General features: G+C 33.7%; 1 protein-coding gene across 3 annotated transcripts in view; it reads right to left on the reverse strand.

The window, feature by feature from the left end:
- Ubr1 (ubiquitin protein ligase E3 component n-recognin 1) overlaps positions 1–19954 on the reverse strand; it is a 141975-nt gene that overhangs the window by 16700 nt on the left and 105321 nt on the right. For 2 of the 3 annotated variants that reach the window (XM_026390496.2, XM_026390478.2), the window contains exons 33-40: positions 18433–18530; positions 15776–15869; positions 14318–14466; positions 11499–11554; positions 10460–10556; positions 7473–7540; positions 5539–5689; positions 1234–1321 (exon numbers count right to left, since the gene is read on the reverse strand). In XM_026390496.2, the coding sequence (XP_026246281.2) occupies positions 1234–1321; positions 5539–5689; positions 7473–7540; positions 10460–10556; positions 11499–11554; positions 14318–14466; positions 15776–15869; positions 18433–18530 (801 nt within the window). The remainder of the gene's footprint in view (positions 1–1233; positions 1322–5538; positions 5690–7472; positions 7541–10459; positions 10557–11498; positions 11555–14317; positions 14467–15775; positions 15870–18432; positions 18531–19954) is intronic. The other variant, XM_026390488.2, reaches the window with a different exon arrangement.

A 19954-nucleotide genomic window follows, 5' to 3' on the forward strand; every position in this document is an offset into this window, starting at 1 on the left:
ATTCAATATAAAAGTTGCCAAAGCCGATAAAAAATTTCTGAGATAAAAAATTCTTGTAATGAAATATGGAGAAAAAAATTTCTCAATAACTAATTGAAGCAACTAGTTTCACTAAAGAAATAATATTTTTATGGCTTCTGTATTACAATTGACAAATGATTTATAGGCAATGAAACCATTCTATATTATACTGTAATGGTACAGCAGAGTGAGTTTAATGTAAACTATGAACTTTTGTTAATAAAAATGTACTAACATTGGTTCATTATTTTTAACAAATATATCACAATAATGAAAGATGAGGGGGATGGGAGGGAATAAATAGGAATACTTTATATACTTTCTGCTCAGTTTTTCTGTAAACTTAAAAGGCCTCTAAAAAACAAAGTCTATTAACTTAAAAAACAGGGGTGGGGGGGGGGGAGAGAAGAAGACTGGTGAAGAAGATAAAAACAAGAGGAGAACCTGGCAGTAGATGAAATTTAACAAGCATGCCAATTATATTTTTTTGTTTTCACCTCTATATAGAGGTTAGAGGTACATAATTTTGGAATTATACATTATATAATTGTATATTATATGCATATTGAAATATAAATGCCAAAATATAGGAAATATATTTACTGATAAGCACATCAGCTATATAGCTCACTGTGAAAGGACACCCTGCTTTCTATTTTCTGTATTTACTTAAAATTCTAAATTCTGCTATTAGTTACAATTCTGTCATCTTTTATCTACATTCCCAGAATGAGGGTAAAGATGTGAACTTCTTTCTGTCTCAGAAATAAAAAAGTAGCTAATATTCCAACCTACTACTGTACTACTTTACAACTTTAAGTAAACTTTAAGGTGAAATCATCAAAATAAGCCCCATTCCCCCACAGGATAAGCCTATCCTATTAGCAAAGTCACATATGAAATGCTCTTAACTGATTTTTAAAAATTGGAATTAAAATGGTTCAAAAGTTATAGTACCAGCTGGGCGTGTTGGCACACACTTGTAATCTCAGCTGAGGCAGGAAGATTGCAAGCTCAAGGCCAGTCTCGGCAACTTAGTGAGGTCCAAAGCAACTTAGCAAGATACTGACTCACTGGGGATGTGGCTCAGGGGTTAACCACCCCTAGATTCAATCCCCGATACCAAAAAATGTTATATGCCAAATAACTGAACAAAGACATAGAATTATTAAAACATTATCTAAGTAGACTAGATACTGGAACGTTACTCACCCGTTTGTATAATGTGAAACTTCTGCAAAGAAAGAAGATGCAGAACGAGCTTCTTCACTATCTTCTTCACCCTGAGCGAGGGGGAGGCCTGAAAAAAGAAACAATCCAAGATTAATCTGTGAATTGGCTATCTAGTTTATAAATTGCATCTCAATTCCAAGGTTCCAAAACCTTTCCAGTAACTGCCAACTTTGCTTCTTACTTTAAGGATCTGAATAAGTCACTAAGTTCTCTAACTTCAGTTTTCTTGTATTTAAAATAGAGATTAAAATGCCTACCTTGCAGTTTGCTTGAGGGATGAGGACGGTTATAGCACATTTGAATAGTGCTCTATTTTTATTATTTTGTTACTGGGGATTGAACCCAGGAGCACTTTACGACTGAGCTGCGTTCCCAGCACTTTTTTTTTTTTGTATTTTGTTAGAGACAGGGTTCTCACTGAGTTGCTTAGTGCCTTGCTGTTGCTGACGCTGGCTTTAAACTTGTGATCCTCTTGCCTCAGCACACCTGGCAGTTCCCAGCACTTTTTAATTTTTTCTTTTAAGACAGGGCCTTGATAAGTTGCTTAGGGCCTTGCTAAATTGCTGAGGCTGGCCTTGAATTTGCAATGCTTCTGCCTCAGCCTCAGCCTCAGCCTCCTGAGTTGTGAGGATTACATGTGTGTACTACTATGCCTGGGCTAGTACTCTGTTGTTCTAAAAATGCTTTTGCTGTGTGGCTGGGGTTGTGGCTCAGTGGTAGAGCACTTGCCTAGCATGTGTGGGGCATTGGGTTTGATCCCTGGCACCACATAAAAATAAAACAAATAAAATAAAGGTATTGTGTCTACCTACAACTAAAAAAAAAAAAAAGTTAAAAAATTCTTTTGCTTCTGCATTTATTCATCTTAAAGATCCAATTAAAAATTACCCCAGGGGGCTGGAGATATGGCTCAGCGGTAGCGCACTCGCCTGGCATGCGTGCGGCCCGGGTTTGATCCTCAGCACCACATACCAACAGGGTTGTTGTGTCCGCCGAGAACTAAAAAATAAATATTCAAAATTCTCTCTCTCTCTCTCTCTTTCTCACTCTCTCTTAAAAAAAAAAAATTCTTAAAAAAAAAAAATTACCCCAAATGATTTTGTCTTATCTGTCTTGAATATTGGTAGATCTTTTCATTTTCCAAATAAGATCTTTTTAAGAGGTATACACTTTATTTTTAAAAAGTGGAAAACATATTATAAATTCATATTGATTTTCCTCAATTCAAATATTAAGAGTTTGGGGCTGGGAGTATAGTTAAGTGGTAGAGTATGTACTTAATATACCTAAAGCCTTGGGTTCAACTCTGCACCAAAAAGAAGAAGAAGAAAAAAAGAGTCCAATGTTTGTGTAAGTTTTTTTTTTTCCTTGTTTTCTTTTTTTTGGGGGAGGGGGTATTTGAAGAAAATTTTACTTATGATTAATTGCAAATATTAAGTAAGCTACTTGATGAGTTTGATAAATGTATTCATGAAACAAGATGAGGATTTTAAATTTTTTAGAGTAATTTTAGGTTACAGCAAAATTGAGCAGCAAATACAGAGAATTCTTATAAACCACCTTGTTGCTATACACACACAATCTTCCTCAATATTAACATCCAGCACTAGGCCTGGGGTTGTGGCTTAGTGGTAAAGTGCTCGCCTAGCACATGTGAGGCCTTGGGCTCGATTCTTAGCACCACATAAAAATAAACAAATAAAATAAATGTATTGTGTCCGACTACAACTTAAAAAAAAAATATATATATATATTTTTAAATCCAGCATTCGAATAGTACATATTTTATAATTCATGAACCTACATTGAAACATCATTAAGACCCAAAGTCCATAGTTTATAATAGGGTTCATTCTTGGTTGGTACAAACATACATGCATCCATCATTGTAGTATTTTATTGTACTAACTAGTTTCACTGCCTTAAAAATTCATTGTGTCCCATCTATTTCATCTCCTCCTCCATTACCCCTGGCAACCACTTATGTTTTTAACCGTCTTCATATTTTTTCTTTTCTAAAGTGTCATGTGGTTGGAGTCATACAGTATGTTTCCTTTTCAGATTGGCTTCTTTCCACTTTGTATATGATTCTTTATATATTTTCATGGCTTGATAGTTCATATTTCTTTTTAGTACTAAATAATATTTGTTGTATGGATGAACCACAATTTGTCATTCACCCACCAAAAGTCATCTTGGTTGCTTTCAAGTCAATTATGAATAAACAAAAACCTGCTATAAACACCATGTACAGGTTTTTGTGTAGATATACGTTTTCAATTATTTGGTAGATAACAAGGGACATAGTGGCTGGATCAAATGATAAGAATACTTAGTTTTGTAAGAAACTGATAAACTATCTTCCAAAATGACTGTACCATTTTGCACTCCTATCAACAAGTAAGAATTTTTGAATAGGGTATTGTCAGCCTTCCAACATTTTTGTTCTTCTTCAATACCAAGTTGCCTATTCTGGGTCTTTCATCTCTCCATATAAACTTTAGAATCCTTTGTCCATATCCACAAAATAACTTGCTGGGATTTGATTGAAATATTATTGGAGTTTGCTTTGCTGTTCTGATTTTTACTCATTTCTCTTCTGCTGTGTACTCAAACTCTTGGTTCTCAATGATGTTAATTTGTTTTATCCTAAAAATTACCTATAATAATTTCAAAATAACAAAACACTAATTATGAACAATACCATTAATATAAATCCAATTTAATATCTAGGGGAAGCATATTTCTTTTGTTGTGAGAGTATATTCCAGTGCAAGTGCAGATAAAATACTAAGTTTTAAAGTCATGTGAAGTAATCATTTTCTTGATATGCTTCATAAAATTTCATTTGTTATTTTCAAATTTTAAAAATTATTTCCCCCTATTTTATTACTTTTTAGTTAAATAAAGCACTTACAGGGCTTTAAAATCAAACTAAAAAGAATATTCATTGGAATCTTTGCTCAAATTCCTGTGTCTTTTATCTTACCCTTGAGGCAACCTTTTTTAGTTTCTATTGTTTCTTTTATAAAAATCATAGGCAAATATAAATATACATAAGCATAGAAACACATAAAATACCCTACATGAGGGAACTGTGTACTATTGCCAATGTTTTCCAATTTTTTCTTCACTTAATAATAAATACAAGATATCACTTCACATAAACAGGTTTCATTCACTTCTATCTATAGTTGCATAGCACATCCATATATGGATATACACAGATTATTCACCCATTGATGGATAGCTTCATTGTTTCTGGCTTTTTGTTATTCTAAATAATAATACTATGAATAATGTTATACTTATGTCATTTCATATTTTTGCTTGGGGATAGATTCTCCCCCCCCCCCCCAAGACAGCCTGCTGCACAGGTTGGCCTTGAACTTCTGGGCTCAGGAGAATCTCTTTTTTCAGCCTCTCCAGTAGCTAGGACTATAGGCATGCACCACTACTGCATGCGACAGATTCTTAGAAGTGGAATTGGTGGACCAAAGGGTAAATTCACATGTGCTAATTTTTATTCTAATATCACTTTAATTATTTGTTTGTCTTCTAACTTATCTGAACTTTCAGTAGCCCTTACTGGTTACTTCTAGCTAAAACCAAACTTCATTTTCTATTGAAGATCAGACTCTTAAAGGATAATTATAATTTCATACTGTTGTATTACTCATGTATCCTCAATTGCACATTCATTCAAAAATCAACGAGTATTTATTCAGTATAACAAAGGTTGCTAGACACTTGATAACAGGGAAGATTTTCGAGTTTGATTGTTCTCTTCCATTAGGAAACTTAAACTGACGATGGAGAAGTAGGGAGAAAGAAAAAGCAGGGAAACAATAATAAGCTATAATCGCAAATAACTACAAAACAGGAGTATATGGTGTATACTACAAAGTGAACAAAATACCACCCATTCTAGTTGGAGGAAAAAAGAATAGTTTCATGGACAGGACTACTGAGGTAGAGAGAAACCTTGGAGAGACCATGAAAATGAGAAATTGGCGGGGTGGGGGAGTAGATTTAAATGGTCTCTGTAGAATAGCTACAAATTAGGCAATCAAGTATCTTCAGGTAATAATCCTTTTCATACTTATTCTACCTTTGTATGTTTAAATGGCATCTGTAAAGAAATAGATGAATAATCATTCAACAAAAGATATAACCGAATACTTAGAAATATGATTAACTATAAGCATACTTAAATTTGCCAGTAGAACACAGGAAAATGTTATTTATAAATTAACATTTAGAGTACCCCGATGAGAGATTTACCTGTGTCTATCGTAAGAAGTATCTGAAGCATGTGTGCCATGGTGATCAAATGGAAGAGATAAAGGTGGTTATAGGAAGAACTAATTGATGAAGGTTGTAGATCAACAGCGTCATCCCAGTACAAGGATGGGAATGCTAACACAGCACCTACCTATGAGAGAAAAATGGGCATCAACATGGGTAACAACAAAAGACCAACACAGATTAATCTCATAATTAAATGCAAAGGGCTATGGATGCTGCACTGTTTGTGGTATGTTTATTTTTAAAATGACCACTTTTTCTTCTAGTTATTCAACAGAATATCTTAGATTATAATGTACTATAAATGGAAGACAAAGGTCATCTGCAAATGTTATCCCTTTTCTGAGTCCACTCATTTGTGTTCTAGGTAGTGGTTAACTGTGTGGTTCAACAGATGATTCAACATGATAATCACTTGGAGAACTGTTACACTTTCAACCCAGTTCAACCAAATCTGAATCTCTGGGGATAGGATCCAATTATCAGCATTCTTTCCAAATTTTTCCAGGAGACTTCAAAAGAGTCAGGGTTGACAATCACCCAGTAGAGGCCTAGAGGAATGGTGGTGAGGGTGGGGATGGGGGTAGGGGTAGGGATGCTGGTTAACCCTATAACTGCAAACTCCATGCTCCCAACCTCACCACTGCTTCCTTTATAGAACTTGGTCTTTAAAGAAATGAGATCATCACAAGGATAGAAAAGTTTTGCAAGAAACTCACAATCTAGTTGCCATCTGTCCACAGATGTTTTGGGAAAGACTAAATGCACCTATGGCCTGGTCCTTATCACTAAACAACAATTTTTAAAGATAGCTCATCATGTCATTCACTGCTTATAATAATAATAATTTTAAAAAAAGTTAAGAAAAGAGGGAAGAGAGGCCGGGCACGGTGGTGCATGCTTATAATCCCAATGGCTTGGGAGACTGTGGCAGGAGAGCCATGAGTTCAAAGCTGGTCTCAGCAAAAGCAATGTGCTGAGCAACTCAGTGAGACCCTGTCTTTAAATAAAATACAAAAAAATAAAGCTGGGGACATGGTTCAGTAGTCAAGTGCCCCTGAGTTCAATCCCCACCTCCCGCCATCCCCCCACAAAAAAAAAAAAGGGGGAGAGAAAGGAAGCATAATACAGATTTAGTAAAAGTTTGTTTGAATAAATATAAACTAATATAACCAACAAGACTAATTACAAAGTAAAATATAAATGTACTTTCATTTTTAAAGTGGTTTTGTTGGTCTCAGTCAAATGTATATTTACTTATAAGCAGAATGCATAAGAGAACAAACTTAACAGGTTATTAAACTTAGGTTTAATACCAATAATTTATTTTTTTCATGACAGTAAGGTATATTGTGAAATATTATACATATAATAAGTATAATTTGTCCCAATTAGGATCCCATTATTGTGGTTGTACATGATGTGGAGTTACATTGATCATATATTTATATACAAGGCTAGAAAAGATATGTCTGATTCATTCTACTGTCTTTCCTATTACCATCCCTCCTCCCTTCCCTTCATTCCCTTTTTGTTTAGTCCAAAGAACTTCTAATCTTCCTCTCCATTGTTGTAGGTTAGCAACCACATATCAGAGAGAATATTTTGCCTTTGGTTTTTTGGAACTGGCTTATTTCACTTAGCATGATATTCTCCAATTCCATCCATTTACTGGCATATGCCATAATTTCATTCTTCTTTATGGCTGAGTAATATATCCCATTGGAACACCAATAATTTATAATCTTGAACAGAGAGCATAAATTTGAATGAAGAAAACATAAAATTAGAAATTTGGTGACTTAAAAAAAATTTTTTTTCTTACAAATACGTGCCTAGCATGCTTGAGACCCTGGGTTCAATCCCCAGTAAGGGGAAAAAAATTTTTTTTTTAAAAATTAAACACTTACCAAAACATGAAATAGATCTATAGATAGAAGGCATGGTGTATCTTCTGATTTTAGGTTAGGAAGAACAACTAAAACAAAAAGTTAATGTATTTCCGTTAGTAAGGTAACAATGGAGTTAAATAAAATGCAAACCAAAGCACCTAAGATAAAAATATAACACAGTTATAAAATACAGAAACTAGTATATTGTACCTTTAAGATATAAGAAACACAAAGAGATAAACTGAACTGATAAAAAGGCTATAAGAAAGCCTTGAATACAATTTAAGGGTTGAAATATAAGATTTAAGAGGAAAAGGTGAATGAACTGAGATAACTGAAATAAGAGATTGTTCAAGAAATAGTTGCTGTAGCTTTGTGGTAGAGTGCATGCTTATCATGCAGAAAGCCCTGGGTTCAATCTCCAGCAGTGAACCCACATCCCAAAAAATTCTGAAAAAGAAGGGTTGCTTTCCTAAAAAGTCCTCTCTACGTCCATCCCCCCAAAATGCACATTTTTAAATGTTCTATGATATGAATTATATGAACAGATTGGGGTGGGATGCAGGGAGAGTGTGCAAAGCAATCTAGGTAAAATGAGGATGCAGAAGATTCTCCTCAATAAAACTGATAATGGTTTAAGTGAACTGATGACTGGGGGGAAATGCAGATAGATCAGAAGCTATGATCTTTCGTATCTGGTCAGTATCTAAGGAAAAGCAATAAACCACAGAGTCCAGGAAAGAGTAGCAAGGAAGTGAAATCAAGAAATCAAGTCAACAGGAATGATTTATATGTTATGTTACAACAAAGGAATTAATTCTATCTTAATAAAAACTATTATTATCTATTACTCTTCTGGGTTGAACCCTGGGGTGCTTTACCACTGAGCTACATGCCCAGTCCTTTTCATATTTTTATTTTTAGACAGGGTTTCACTAAGTTGCTGAAGCTGACCTCAAACTTATTATCCTCCAGCCTCACCTCCCAAATTACTGGGATTACTAGCATGTGCCATTGCACCTGGCAAAGTTATTTTTCAAAACTTGTCCATTATGTTCTTTCCCTTCAGAGCCAAGTTCAAATCTGGCCCTCTGCTAGAGGAGATAACAACAAAGACCCATAGTGATTGCTTTCTTGTCTCAATTTTTCAAACATGTATTTGTGAAGGACACATATGGGCATTTGACTATTCTAATGTGTTATAATGTTTTCTTTAATTAAAAAAGAATCTTATCATGGCAGGGACCACATCTTATACTTCTTTATATATTATTATAGTTTCAATGCCTTATAAATAAAGATGCCCCTGCTAATAAATTTTTGCATGAAAAAATTTCATAATAGGCACACAAAGTTACAATAGAAATCAAAGCACATCAATCCCATCAGTTACTGCTAATTAGAAACTATTAGCTGTCATAATCATCTTAGTCTGTCATCTGTAATGATGTTTAGTCTTCTGGTTTGGTGCTTACTTTGAGATATTTTGAATATTATAAATCCCATAATGGGCAATAAATACAAAAGCAATGAGACTGCTTTGAAGTCCTAGTAAAACAAGGTATCTAGATTATGAATGAAATGAAAGAGATACCAAAAGATTAAATAACAAAATAGAACTATGTAAATATGATAAACTGTTCAATAACAGGAAGAGGTCATAAGAACAAAGACAGGTATGTATAACATGAAAAGTTCTGGACCTGTGCAACTGGCCAACAAGAGAAAAAAGAAAGCGACATAAACAAACAACTTTTGAAATGTGTGGCTAGGAGAATACTTCAATCTTAGATTCCTAGTAACATGAGCTAATTCAGGAATAACTGGAAACTAATTTGAAAAAAATAAAAACTAAGCATTGTAAAGTTCTAATGAAAGTTGGGAGGCAGCCTTAGATGAGTTGTGGAATCACCATATCATCAGAATGAGCAGAAAGATACTCAAGAAGAGATTCCTAAGAGGCTTGTGGGGATCAGTAAAGAGGAAAAACTGACCTCAACAATTTTTCAAGGTAAACAGCTGCTCTATCTTGGGGAAAAAAAAAATGACTGCTAATTAGTCAGGAAAAAACAAAAACAAACAAACAAACAAACAAAAAAACCCTATATCTGGCTTTAAAACTTAAAAAACTCATATAATTCTTATTTGGTAAGAATTTATCTAGGAAGAACAAGCTGAAACCCTCCTTCATGACATTTTGAATTTATGAACAAACTGATTTATAAATAGCTCTTTTTAAGGCTGACCTGTTTGGGTCCAGAGGAACTATTGTTGTAGACTTTAAATGCATAATGGAAATGCAGACCACCAAAATGTAAACACATCCTTTTTATTTTTATACTGAGAATATCATATGGGCCCTTAGTATAATTCTAGCTTGCTAAACTGCAAGAAAATCATCAAGAAATAGTTACAGCTTATCTCTCAAACAAACAAACAAAGAAACAAAAAACCCCACAGGCCTGGGGCTGGAGTTGTGGCTCAGTGATAGAGCGCTTGCCTAGTATGTGTGAGTATCTGGGTTCGATACTCAGCACTACATAAAAACATAAATAGAATAAAGTTATTATAAAATAACAACACAGGCCTGAGTTCTGACATTATCACAATTAGCATTTCTATTATTTTACATGACTTTAACTCAACAATGAAATAAAATTTTAAAATGATCTATCCCTTTCTATCCAAGTCTATCCCTTTTCTAACCAGATTTGGGAAACAAGTATGTTAGTGGTTGAGGATAGTATTGCAATGACTAGGTGAATACAAAGAATATAAGCTAAAAATACTTGGAAAATACCTGATTTTTAAACAAAATTGCAAGTACTAATGTGATAGCTATGTGCTTTATTTATTTATTTTTGGTAAACCTGTTGTGGGCATTAAGATTTCATTAGTGAGTACTAACAATTACTGTACTATGTTGTTTCCTAATGAAATACATTGCCAGAAATGCAGTAGAAAAATACATGTAACTAAAAACATAACAATTCAGAAGACTGTACCTGATAGGAGCCGAATCAGATGTTTCTGTATCAGGACCTGAGGACAGGTAATCCTCTGTGCAATTGCAAACTGCATTAATGCTTTCAGACCATTATGCTAGATTGTAAGAAGGAGGAAAATAAAATGTGAAATGATGAAGAAAGACACCACACTTATATATCATATGCTTATATTCTAATACATGTGTGTATACATACATATACATATATAATATATATATATATATATATATTTTTTTTTTTTTAATTGTATTAGATTGAACCCAGGGGTATTTGGCTGGGATTATACGCAATGTGCAAGTGCGCTTGGCTGAGTATCTATTTTATTCAGTGTCATTTTCTTAAATGTCTGGCCAATTTATTCTATTGATGCCAGTGCAAATGTATTTCTAGAAATTCTAAAATGACGGTAAGAAAACCAGTGAAATACATCTGTTTCCCTAATAGCAGGATGGGAAGCACACTGTGGACTACAAGTCTGCTATGCTGACTGTCGGGAAAGTAAGAGAAAAATGGTTAGAATGAAAATAGTTTAGGGAATCTTCAGTTGTCCATTTGTCTTCACAGGGCTACTGAGCACATTGCTTTAATACTGTTTTCCAGGGTTGCCTATGTTAAAAGGCTTTGGTTGGCCTGAGGCAGAAGTAAACTGTGTAGTATCTATCCATCAAGGAATCATGGCTTAGTTTTATTCCTGAATTCAGTATAATAATTTTCCTAACTCAACCAGCATATACTTAATGCAATATGATAGTGAAAAATCAGTGAGAGGGAAAAACACAGGAGATGCCAGGTTTTTGATTTGTCAATATACAGAGAAGGGGAGGAAATGTAATCAAGTATCACCTGAAATCTCTGTGTGAAATATATTTAACCACTAAGATTGAGTAAATTCTGTAAAGTGCAAAACATAGGCCATTTTCTATGAGACTGAAGCAGCTCTTTTTTACCTCCCTACAAAATTCTGCTGTTCTTTACAGAAAAAGAGATTTAAAAAAGCAGTCCATGAATTACATAAACCCTGTTGAAATATACATACCTGCCTATTTTGAAGTGCTCCAAACAGAGGTTTTCCTTCATCACCCAATAGATTTTCTTAAAAAATAAGAAAAACATAAAAATAATAAATCCAGAATGCTGCTACAATTATATATTGTATTTAGTTTCTATTAAATGTTCTTGAATTTTACATATATATGTATTTTTAAGGGGTTTTGGGGACTGAACCCAGGGGTGCTCTACCACTGGGCTACATTTCCAGCCCCATTAATTTTTTACTTTTAAACAGAGTCTCACTAAGTTTCCTAGGCTGGACTTAAAATCCTCCTGCCTTAGCTTCTGGAGTTACTGGGATTATAGGCATGCAGAATTATAATTAAACCCACTGCCTTGCTCATGTTAGGGGAGAGCTCTACCACTGATCTATATCCCTGGGCCCTAAATTAATTATATTTTTGATCAGATGATTTGCAGTTTTCTTCTTCAATGTTTTATTGTTTGTATATGCCAAAATTTCCCCATTTTTGAGAGAACAGTAGAGAAGCAAATGTAGACAATCTATAAATTACTAGTATAAACTATAAAGTTCCTATAGAACTCTATAAAGAATTCTTGCAAAAAAACAAAATACCTGGGTTGGTTTTTCTTTTTCTTTTTTTTAATATTTATTTTTTAGCTTTAAGTAGACACAATATCTTTATTTTATATTTATGTGGTGCTGAGGATAGAACCCATGCATATTAGGCAAGCACTCTAGCACTGAGCCACAACCCCAGCCTGGTCTACCTTTTAATATCGTTTTTATGAAAAAATTTTTAAAAGTAATTTTTATATGTAACAGGAACTCACTTTGCTTAAAAATAATGTGTAAGGCAGATACATGTAACTTTATAATCTTTTAAGTATAATTTAAAAAGAATTAGAACAGGGACTGGGGTTGTGGCTCAGTGCTAGAGTATTTGCCTAGCACGGGTAAGGCACTGAGTTTGATCCTCGGCACCACATAAAAATAAATAAATAAAATAAAGGTATTGTGTCCATCTATAACTAAATATATATATATATATGAATTAAAACATATTTATAAAAAAAAGAAGATAATACCAAAACTATGGAAGAGATTCCTAAAATCTGATGTCTACTGCTATAGGAAAGTTTTGGGTAATAAAGAGGCATCCATGCACTTAATTCAAAATATAAAACAGCATATTGTTATAAAAATACTTCAAAGTGTAGAAAATACAGTGAGTTCCTAAAAAATTATTATTAAAAATAAAATACACAGTAGATCTAAAGTGGCTTGAACAAAGAGTTCTTAATTGCCAGGCATGATGGTGCATGCCTTGTAATCCTAGCAGCTCAGGAGGGTGAGGCAGGAGGATCATGAGTATTATGAGTTCAGAGCCAGCCTTGGCAAGGCCCTAAGCAAATAAGTGAGACCTTGTCTCTAAATAAAATATAAAAAAAGGGCTGGGATGTGTTTCAGTGGTTAAGTAAGTGCCCCTGGGTTTAATTCCCAGTAACCCCCCAAAAAGAAGAGTTGTTATTTTCTTCTATATAGTATTATATCTTGTAATTGTAATGAGCAAATGTGCTAATTTAAAAATCTAAGTGATTTTTCACTGGTTTGCTTTTTGATGGGAAATTTCCAACATGGCAAAAAATTTGACAGAAGCCTTCCCCTTCAGACCTGGTTAGTTTCAGTTTGCTAATCTGTCTTTTCTTATCTCAGATTTCCCTTTTCTGATAAGGTTTTTAGGTAACTTTGGTTTCCCTCTCTTTTCTTTCTTTTTTTTTTATTCTCTTTTAAAAAATTTTTTATTTTTTTAGTTGTAAATGGACACAATATCTTTTTATTTATTTTTATGAGTTGCTGAGGATTGAACCCAGTGCCTCACACCTGCAAGGCAGGCGTTCTACCACTGAGCTACAGCCCCAGCCCTTTTTTTCTTTTCTCTCAAAGTATAAAAGAAACAAAAATTACTGGGCATTTCTGAGTTGATTCTTCATTGCTACTTATTCTTGACACCTAGTGTCATAAATGTGCCACTTTTTGGCTATAGTGTACTTCTTGCTATCCCTTTAAAATATATATTTTTAATATCTCCATTTTTATTTATTTATTTTTATGTGGTGCTAAGGATCGAACCCAGGGCCTCACACATGCTAATGATTAGCACTCTACCACTGAGCTACTACCCCAGCCCTAAAATAATTTTAACTTGTGCTGCTTATGGTCACTATGGTAGTTAAAAGGAGATCAATGTAAAAAAATTTATCAGACCTAATGGCATCAGGCCACACTACTATACTGAAATATTAGTAATCCTTAAGCAAGGCAAACTATTCTGTGCCATCAGGAAAAGAAATAATTTTCTAGTCAATCAAAATTGTTTCACTAAAACCTCCAAACCAAAATTTTTTTTTCTTTCTTTCCTTCCTCCCTCCCTCCCCGGTTACCCTGCTCCTGTAGTATTTCTGGTTCCGGGGGATCAAACCCAGGGTACTCTACCATTGAGCAACATCCCCAGCCCTTTTTATTTTTTGTTCTCATATATGGTTTCACTAAGTTGCCTAGGCTGGCCTTAAACTTAGGATCCTCCTACCTGAGCCTCTGGAGTCACTGGGCTTAGGTGTACAATACTGGGAATAGAAACTAGGGTCTTCTGCATGCCAGGCAAGTTAAGTGCTCTACCACTGAGCTATATCCCAGCCCTTTTATTTTGAGACAGGGTCTCACTAAGTTGGCCAGGCTGGTCTTGAACTTGTTATCCTTCTGCTTCAGCTTCCTGAGTAGCTGGGATTACAGGTGTGTGCCACTGTGCCCAGCTTCCAAGCCAGTTTTCTTACAGACTTTACCAATTGCCTGTACAGTGAAAGCACATGTACTCCAGGTCATCATGGGGACTCGAGGATCTGTTTCATCAGGAGGCACTTTTAGTCCAATTCTATAGATTGTTGTGGCAAAGAGAATGACCATTTCCTTGATACTATTAGAATACTTGATCCTACAAATAAAACAAAACAAAAAAAGTTACACAATAATTTAGTAAAAAGGGCTATTTTCCCAAGAATGCTCATTAGGTATTGAAGCAACAGAAACAACTCCTTTTGACTTAAGTAAACCGTTCTTTGTCCAATTACAGATTAGAACCCCTGTAGAAGATTTATTCAATAAGATGGGAAAAGCTAAATATCTCTTATACAATGATAATGACCCATATAATTTATCATTAAAGATCCAGTAAATGATTATAGCTGCAAGAGTTCAGATCCAAAGGGAAAAACTGGTTAGAGGGGGATAAAATTCAAAGGAAAACAGATCCGACCTAATACATTTTGATGATCAGGAAAGAGACCAAGAAATACTTCCATACTCATCGATAAGAGGGGTGTGTGTGGTGTGTATGTGTGACAAATAATACGTATTTGAAGTGATAATTTTTGGTTTTATGAACTTCTACTTGTAATAAGTATTTTCAGTAGTAATGGGACAGATAATATAAATAAGGAGTACAACCAGAGAAAAGTATTCTAGATAGTCATATTCATAAAATAATAATACCTGATTTGGGCATACTATATTTTTTGAAGTGTTATCACATAAATATCTATGTGAAGTAGGTAAGGAAGCCCATTGCTTTTAGTTTTCTTTTCTTTTTTTTTTAAATATTTATTTTTTAGTTATAGTTGGATACAATTCCCTTATTTATTTATTTTTATGTGGTGCTGAAGATCGAACTCAGGGCCTTGCCTGTGCTAGGTGAGCACTCTACCGCTGAGCCCCAGCCCCAGTCCCATGAGCCACAACCCCAGCCCCTAGTTTTGTTTTCATGGAAAAAAAAAAAAAAAAATGAGAGTACAGGGGTATGACCTGAGGCTTTTCAGGGAAAGTCAAGTGTGACTTTAAGTAAAGTCTCTTAAATTCTGATCCATACAGAATTGGCATTTTTTTGCTGGTCAAAAATGGTTACCTAGAGATATTATATATCAAACTACTTAACTTTACTAATACAAATAAAACTCCAGGGAAAAAGAAAGAAAAATGGGATAAAGGAAAAATTTTACAAATAAAGAAGAAAAGAAAGAGGAAAAGAATCATTTCCCATTCTTATTTTCACAGCCATTTACAAAAACTTTTTTTTCTAAACATTTATTTTTTAGAAGTAGTTGGACACAATACCTTTATTTTACTTATTTATTTTTATGTAGTGCTGAGGATCGAACCCAGGGTCTCGTACATGCTACACAAGCACTATACCATTGGGCCACAACCCCAGCCCCATTTACAAACTTTTTAACCATTTAGATACTTACGAAGACTGAACTCCAAAACTCAAGATGGAATGAAACTCAAAAGTAGAATCTCCCATTCCTTGATTAAACAAGACAGGAATTACTGGGTTTTCTCCTAATAATTTAAAAGGAAAAAGAAAAATAATGAATAACTTTAGTTCTGACAATAATTTTTTTAAAAAATTATACATGATCATTTTAGAAAACCTAGAAAATGCTAATGAACGATAAAAACCACCTATACTTTTCCCACCAGACAATAACATGACATTTGGGCGATATTTTTTTCTCCATAGAAATGTTACACATACCATTTTGTTTTGTTCTGAACAAAAGATAATATTATACAATGCAGTTCTGCATTTTTCTATTCACCTAATAGATTATTTTTCCTTATCAGCAACTCTTCCTCTGTATTTCCATTTTTAGTAACACTGCATATGTATCCTTTTAGCAAAGCAGTATATGTTAGTGAATAATCTATCTTTTGTTTTCAGCAGTTTGGTTATGATGGTCTGAGTGGTTTTAAGTTTGTTTGAAGTACACTGAACTACTTGAATGTGTAAATGTGTATCTTTTACCAAATGTGGGGACTTTTCAGCCATTATTTCCTCAAATATTTATTTTCTCTATACTCTTTTTTTCTCTTTCTTTTTGGAACCTTAAAAAAATAGTTACCAGAAAAAAATGCTAGTCACTTGCTAAAAATTTTTTAATCATTCTGTGGTTTCTTCCTTTAAGTTCTTTATTTCAACAGTTTTTTTAGATTATGTTCAGTATTTTCTTCCATTAAAAATACAGAAGTCTAAAAAAATTAGTATTCTTAAAGACACTAATCACTCATATTTTTTATTGTTGTCCTCTAGTCATGCTGTCTGATAAATAATAAAGGAACCTTTCCACTTAAAGCCATGTTTGAGACTTCCAGTTAAATCATTTAAAGACCAAAATGACAAAAAACATGTGAAACTAAGGCTGAACTTTTGAGACCTAAATATAAGGATGTACAATCAGGATGTTCATCTACTTTTAAAAAATAAATAAAAAGAAACTATTCACATATATCCAAGCCATTTAAAAATAAAGAATGAGAAGAGCCCTATATGCTGAATTTTTACTGCTGAAAAGAAGTGGCAAATGTAAGTACATGCCCTAAATAGTTTCTTAGCAAAAAAAAAAAAAAAAAAAAGATCTTCCATACTGAATGTTACTCTATATTCACCAATTGTGAAAAAGGTTTTGCTATTAAGTTAATGGAGGAAGAAAGGAAACTGATAGATCACTGCCAAACTCATACATTGCCAACTATTGTCTTCCCTCTTTCTGCTTCTAAAAACCAAGTCCAAATTTTTATTCATATCCCTCTATAACCTTGCCCTGTGCTCTCCTCTTATTCCCCACTGTGTACCCTCAATTCATTTCTGAAAATGCCATAGTCATACTTTCCTAAAAATATTTTCTCTTTTCTCTATCTGATTGCTCTCCTTTATTTCTACCACACATACAAATCTGATCCAAAGTTAATTCAAATTCCATTTTCTCCATGACATTTTTCTTTACTACTTTAGGCTCTATGAATCTATTTCTTCTTTAAAGTTTTATAAGACCTATTATTTTATACTATAAAATATGGTTATTAATGCCATTTCCTCTTGTAACATTCTCTAAACTGTATAAAATACATGTTTGATGAGGCAGAGAACATAAAGCCTTTACAATGCTTTTTTTTATGTACAGTACAATTAAACACTTAATACTGGATAACTTAGATTACTATAGTATTAAGAAATAAAACCATAATTCCCATTTTTGATCTCTAGCTTTTGTATACATTCTTCATTTTCCCTAAATGCACATAACTAAAAGGTTGTAAACAGTTAAAGCATGGCAGAGGGGGAAATAATCAGGAAATAGTTGGACAAATACATGTGGGTATGGATGATAAAGATAAGACATAAATATTTTGAGTAAAACACCTAGAAATATTCTGAAATATTTTCTAGGTACAGTTTTCATCAATTTTAACTCCAATGAGGGAATGAGAATTAAAAGACTTTTAAAGCTGGACATGGTGGCACTGCCTTGTAGTTCTAGCTACTCAGGAGGCAGTGGTAGAAGGATCACTTGAGCTCAGGAGTTCAAGATCAGCTTGGGCAACACAGTTAAGATACAATCTCAAAAAATGAAAAGAGAAAAATAATAACAAAAACAAAAAAAATATTGTACTTTGCCTTCTTCATCTTATTGATTCACAGCTGAATAAAGAAAAATACTTTTCTTTGCTAAATTTTAAAAATGCCTCTTATACTTTTTTAAGCACATTGCCTTAATAGCCAACAATTCTCTCTCAATTATAGCACAGAGAACTTAAGTAACTTGCCCAAGAACAACAGAGCCAGTAAATGAATCTTGCTGATTAGAATGAGTCTTGGATCTAAGATTTAAATCAGTCAGTCTGACTTTAATCACTGTCTATTCTGCCAGACAGTATGAAAAACAACTGCATTAAGAAAATGATATAGACCAAATTTAGTCTTGGCCTTAGAAACCTGTCTTTCATGATATTCAGCGAATTTGTACTTGTGAACTATATTTCACCATAATAATAACTTTTTTTGAAAAAAAAAATCAATGATTCTGAGACAATTTTCACACAGCTAACATAAATTTAAGCAAACCTTTAGAATGTTTCATATTGTAACCTGATATTCTGGCCAGAATAGTCTGTATCCATCTTGTCAAGGTCAAAAGTTGAGCAACAGCATCCGCATTCTCACTGAAAAAATCATATTTAAGAATTATTTGAAAAATCCACTGGTACCAAATCAATGTAAACACCCAAACTTGCAGAGTCTTTCCTTGAATAGAGATGGCTATATAAAAATATCAAAATTTCTCCAGATTAACTTTCTAGGTTATAGAAACATGCATTTAAATGATTTTTGGGAAGGAAGAGAATTTAAAAGTACAAAGAATAAAATAAACACCTCATACTCCCATTACTCAGAAGTAAGAAATGCTAGTAAATGAAAATATCATTCTAATTTCTCAAGTAAAAAACTAGGGGTTGTTATTGACTTTTCTGACTCCCTCACACTCTATTAGTAGTATCACAGTTTTACTTTCTTTTAAAAAAATATTTATTTTTTTCAGTTACAGGTGGACACAATATCTTTATTTTATTTTCATGTGGTGCTGAGGATTGAACTCAGTGCCTCATGCATACTAGGCGAGCACTCTACCTCTGAGCCACATCCCCAGCCCCACAGTTTTACTTTCTAACTATCTCAAAAGTTGATCACTTTCTTCTACCTTTATTACTCTAGACCACCTTAGTAGTTCCTAACCTGAACTACTTCAATAGACTTTTAAGTGTTCTTTCTACTCTCATTCCTGTTTTTTTTTCAAGTATGAATTTATCATGTAGCAGCCCAAAGGAGCTTCTAAAACTATAAATTAGATAATGATTCCCTTGTTCAAAATGCCCCAATGTTTTCCCATCATAAGTAAAATTTTAAATTCTGACTTCTTGCCTTAGCTCATTTATGAGTTTACAATTTTATAATCTGGCTCCTCCTTGGTAGTCCATTCCAAGATGTTGTTTTCTTCCTGTGCCTGAACATGCCAGCTACGTTCCTAACTTGGGGCCTTTGCTGTTGATATTGCCTGTGCTTAGAATTTTCTTCTTCCAGACAGCAACATTACTAGTCCTTAACTTCATTCAGATGAACTGTTACCATCTCAGAGATGAGCTCCCTGACAATACAGTAACTAGCCTTTTTATAGCCCTTTATACCCTACTACATTAATTTTTTCATAGAACTTCTCAGTACTCAGCTATTTGTATTTGTTTATTGCCACCCTTTCTTTCATAGAATGTAAATTTCATAAAGGTAGGAATATGATCCAGTGTGCTAAGAACCATGAGGACCAGAAACCATTTTATTAAAAAAGACTACAAAATGGGGCTGGGGTTGTGGCTCAGTGGCAGAGTGTTCGTCAAGCACTGGGTTTGATCCTCAGCACCACATAAAAATAAATAAAATAAAGATATCGTGTCCAACTACAACTAAAAAATATATTTAAAAAAAGACTACAAAAGAGGAATCTATTTATTGAAAGGACAATCTTTTTTTTTTTTTTTTTAATAATCTTGAGTTAAAATATATAGTGAACTGTGCCAAAATTGCACACTAGGGC

Source organism: Urocitellus parryii, chromosome 6 (assembly GCF_045843805.1).
Source record: "Urocitellus parryii isolate mUroPar1 chromosome 6, mUroPar1.hap1, whole genome shotgun sequence".
Classification (NCBI taxonomy): Eukaryota; Metazoa; Chordata; class Mammalia; order Rodentia; family Sciuridae; genus Urocitellus; species Urocitellus parryii.